Genomic DNA, 4,854 nt, shown 5'->3' with positions numbered 1-4,854 from the left:
GTTATTCTTCATCGCGCCAGTTGACCCCAGAGGTCAGACGGTCGTTGGCGTCTCCCCTCTACTCTCACGCTGGCCCCAGCCAATGTACTCACTGACCCTGTGGCAAGTATGCTTAACTCCCTGTATCTACTTCCTGCCTGGACATACGGCGGTCTCCATATTATGAAAGTGTTCCTGGTTAAGTGGGCATTCTGGAGATACCCAGCATGCCAGGTCACTATCCAGGGTTAACAGAAATAGGACCTTGTGCACAAAGTCTGTGCACTGTGCACTGCAATGAGCCATTCCAGTCAGCTGTGGGAGAATCTTGGGAGACATACTCCCACAAATGGAATATGCAGTGGTTGTATGGTGCCCATATCTTAAGAAGCACAGCAACAAACTGGAAAAGGTGCAAAGACATGCAACTAAATGGCTCCCAGAACTGAAGGACAAGAGCTACGAGGAGTGGTTAGAGACATTAACCCCTTAACTGCGCGGCCTCCAAATATGACCCCCCCAATGCACAAGAAATAAATTCTCAGGAAAGAATTCTTTTTTTTTTGTTCTAAAAGTGTCAAAAACCCCTCCCTGTATTTGGGTATAGCAATGGAATGTCAAAATTGTACTTACTTTGGCTGTTATGGGGTCCGTAAGGTGGCACGTGACGTCATCATTTCCCGTGCGCCCATGCCGTAAGCTCCCGGGACCGGTGGGGCGCCCGGGGCGGGATGCGCGCGCTGCCGCGAATATATTTTTGCAAATTTTTTGCGCACAGTTCCAAATACAATTTATTAGATTTTACGTGCTGATCCAATGTATGGTGAACACATACACTATATTATGGCAGTAGAACATCCGTACCGTCTGTAGACACTGTGCTACATGCATCACAAACAAGTACACTTATTTCCAATTTATCACTCTGATATATTTATATTTACATTATATATACACACACACTGTACAGTATCACACACTATATACACACACCAACCCGTTCTTGCAAATTCGTATAGTCAATATTGAATTATTAACTACGTGCATAGGTGATATACTAAACATAATAGATACCCTTAAAAAGCTTCATAGAAAACACCGACCTTACCTAACCTTGTTAGTATCTTAAGATAAGCATCTTATTGCTTCGTAATTACAATTATTACTTAACCTATACCTATAATAGGTTAAGTACCAATTGTAATTACGAAGCTATAAAATGCTTATCTTAAGATACTAACAAGGTTAGGTAAGGTCGGTGTTTTCAATGAAGCTTTTTAAGGGTATCTATTATGTTTAGTATATCACCTATGCACGTAGTTAATAAGTCAATATTGACTATACGAATTTGCGAGAACGGGTTGCACACACACAGTACTCTGCGAGTGTGTGATATGCTGCGAAACAGCCAACGGGGCAGAGTGGCACCGTGCACTCCATGCACCAGATGCTGATGCATCTTCGCTTTTGTGATCTGTGTGTAGTGTTCCTGCATACTATGCACACATGTTTACCCTTCTCCTGTGATGCTGTGCCTGGCATATACTTCAGCATGTGTACCTCGAAGTTCTCATTACCCCGCAATCTGTCTGGAGCTGCGTATGGCATTGTTGCTTGCACCTTGCGCGGTACTACGGACTCCTGCCTGCCATACTTTACTAGCAGCTGTGACACAACACTGGCACTGAAGGTACATGTAGACAGTGAAGAGCAGAGATGCCATAGGCACAATCAGAGAACACTGTATAAACATCAGAGGTCCGCAGCTGTTCAACGTCCTCCCAGCGACTATAATAAATATTGCCGGAACAACCGTGGACATCTTCAAGAGAAAACTGGACTGTTTTCTAAGAGAAGTTCCGGATCAGCTGGGCTGTGGTGGGTATGTGGGCCTGCGGCCCACTCCAAGGAACAGCCTAGTGGACCAAACTTTCACAAGTCAAGCCTGGCCTCGGGCCAGGCTTGGGGAGTAAAAGAACTCCTAGAACCCCATCAAGCAGGTATCAAGCAGACGGTTTCCTGCCGGACTTCACTAAGTACATATTGAAGCAGTTGAGCACTGCAACATCCTTGAGGTGGAAGAAGAACTTTTTCGTCCACTTCACAGACCTGTGCACGCACTCCACACCACCAAGCATCATGTCACATTTATCGACGAGGCGCATGTTCACGTTATAGTCTATGACACAGTTCGGCTTATACATGGGGTTGCGCATATAAATATGGACCTTCCCATTGTTCAACATGGCACTGGTGTGAATCGTCGTCAGCATATTCACCTCGTGTCTGTCCTCCCACCGCACTGACAGCATATTATCACACTTGCGCAGCTGGTACTCGCCCATGGATATACCTATACCGAACACTGGCATTTCCTTCCTGAGGACCTTCACAGTGCTACATATGCTGGTGTTGTGGGCAAGGAGGTATCTGGTCAACAGGGGGCTGGTGTAATAGTTGTCAGTGAACAGTATATGCCCCCTGTTCAGCACTGGTTCCATCAGGGTTTTTACGACACTGCCAGAGAACCCATGTTCATCTTGAGCTGGTATGTCGACGTCTGTACCAGACTACAAGATCATGTCCAGGACGATACCAGTCTCACAGTCGCACAGCATGAAAAACTTTAGTCCAAAACGGTGCCGCTTGGAAGGGATGTACTGCTTGAAAGCCAGTCTGCCCTTGAACAGTACAAGTAACTCGTCGATAACGACATTCTGTCCAGGTACAAAATAATCCCTGAAGTTCCCTCGCAGGTCGCTGAATACCTTGCGTACCTTCCACAGTCTGTCGCATCTGTCCTCATTTGCATTGTTCTCGAAATGCAGGCTCCTGAGAATCAAGTGGAACTTATCCCGCGACACATACCGGTTGAAGACGGGTGATGGAACAAGGCTGTCTTTGTTCCAATAGTCCTGGACGACAGCTTTCTCGGAGTGTTTCATCATCATGCATAGAGCCAGAAACACGTACATCTCGTCGATTGTCGTTGCCTTCCATCGCGTGAGGCGTAAGGCCGGTAATATGCCACTGTCTATGAGGGTGTGGGCGTACATGTTTGTCTCGGTCACAAGATGCCTCATGAAGACATTGTCAAAATATGCCTGGAAATATTCCATATCCGCCATATCATCACCGTTATTCGGGAATAAAGCTGTAACAACAACATCGGTATCATCAAACGTTGGTATTTGAGGGACAGATGTGGTGCAATCCTCCCACACAAGTACACCAGGGAGTTTGATGTCGGCGCCAACACCACCACGAGCACCAAAACCACGGTTACGTCATCTGCTGCTGCTGCTGGAGCTGCGTGAGGGTATGCTTGGCGCCGAGGCAGATTTTCGTACCGTAGGCCTACCACAATCACCTGATGTTGAGGGCCCACTGTCGTCATGCTGTGAGACATGCTGTCACCTGCCTCGACGTGTTGCTGAGGCAGCAAAGCCCCGCCTGGTACCACCCTCGCTGCTAGTACTCGGGTCGTCCACACTACTCGTATCGGAGCCAATGTCACTGAAGCCCGAGAAAGATTTGTCACATGTATTGTCACTGAATAAACTAGCATCTGGGGACATACATGATGGTGGTGGTGATAACGGTGTTGACCCAGGGCGGCGAGACAGGCCGGGTGAGGAGCGTATACCATATGCACTCGCCACATCATCCACTTGCGTCTTTCCCTCACTCGTATCAGACCTCTGTGTCAGATCTTTCTCTGGATCATAGTCCAGGTCATCATCCATAGCATCGTCGTTGTACAAAATATCGCGAATCTCCTCCTCAGAGAGTCATTTTCCATGACCGCGGGTCACTGTGGAGCAGGAGCTCGTTGACGATGCATCAGACATGGTTGCTGCTTGGGAACTGGGGCTCTCCATGGCTACGGGGCATGCTGGGATTTTTTTTTTCAAGATGGCGGACTATCACTGGGGCCCCCAGCCAACCATTCCATACCTGCGTCACCGCACGTCACTTTTAAATCGAACGTGAAAAATACAAATACCCGGAGGCGCGTAGTGCACCCCAAGCGTGGGCCAGCAGGTGCGTTGCACAGTTAAAGGGTTAAATATTCCAAAACTAAAAGATAGAAGAAAAAGAGGCAATATGATCACTACGTACAAAATAGTAACGGGAATTGATAAAATTTATAGGCTAAAATTCCTGAGACCTGGAACTTCAAGAACAAGAGGTCATAGATTTAAACTAAACAAAGGTGCCAAAGAAAATTTAATTTTTTAGAAGTGAATAAGAAAATTCACTTTCGCAAACAAGTGGGGTTGATGGTTGGAACAAGTTAGGTGAGAAGGTGATGGAGGACAAAAGCGTCAGTAATTTCAAATTGTTATATGAGAGAGTGCTTGGAAGACGGGACATCATGAGCATAGCTCTCATCCTGTAACTACACTTAGGTAATTATATAGTTTATAGGTTGTGTGGGGTCTATGTTCTCCTATTCCACATTCCATAACATGGCATTTGTTCACATTAAATTCCATTTGCCAAGTGGTGCTCATACACTTATTTTGTTCAGGTCTTCTTGAAGGGCAGGACAAACATGAATTTATGATTTCTGCCAGTACAATAGTCAGTTCTGCACATGTAAAGCACAGTGACTTAGAAAGGAAAATTATTATTATTAATAATTATATATCCTCCCCAAAGCAATGGAATAGTATAGGAAACACTTATTTAAGACATTCACTGGTTGAAAATATATATAGAAACAGCAGTGTTAAATGTTGAAAACAGTCTGGAACTCTATAAGACATACAAATGGCCAATTTTGGGATATGAGTTTTGTGTGAAACATTATTGGAACCAAGGGAGTGCACACAGAGTGGAGAGTGGCAGCAAGTTGTCCACTCAGGCGGC

The 4,854-nt window shown here is 45.7% G+C and overlaps 2 protein-coding genes across 2 annotated transcripts; both read right to left on the bottom strand.

Annotated features, from left to right (window-relative positions):
• Nucleotides 1-1,982: 1,982 nt before the first annotated feature.
• LOC138371130 (piggyBac transposable element-derived protein 4-like) lies at nt 1,983-2,480 on the bottom strand. The gene has a single exon (XM_069335963.1). The coding sequence runs from the start codon at nt 2,478-2,480 to the stop codon at nt 1,983-1,985; it is 498 nt and encodes a 165-aa protein (XP_069192064.1).
• A 69-nt stretch (nt 2,481-2,549) lies between these two features.
• Nucleotides 2,550-3,725, bottom strand: LOC123748851 (piggyBac transposable element-derived protein 4-like). Its single transcript, XM_045730989.1, has 2 exons — nt 3,626-3,725; nt 2,550-3,133 (listed from the first exon to the last, which is right to left on the bottom strand). Exons 1-2 carry the CDS (start codon nt 3,723-3,725, stop codon nt 2,550-2,552), a joined length of 684 nt encoding a protein of 227 aa, XP_045586945.1.
• Nucleotides 3,726-4,854: the final 1,129 nt, after the last annotated feature.

This window comes from Procambarus clarkii, chromosome 35 (assembly GCF_040958095.1).
Source record: "Procambarus clarkii isolate CNS0578487 chromosome 35, FALCON_Pclarkii_2.0, whole genome shotgun sequence".
NCBI classification, from domain to species: Eukaryota; Metazoa; Arthropoda; class Malacostraca; order Decapoda; family Cambaridae; genus Procambarus; species Procambarus clarkii.
Note: the sequence above shows the minus strand (reverse complement) of the source record. Positions and strands in the feature narration are given on the sequence as shown.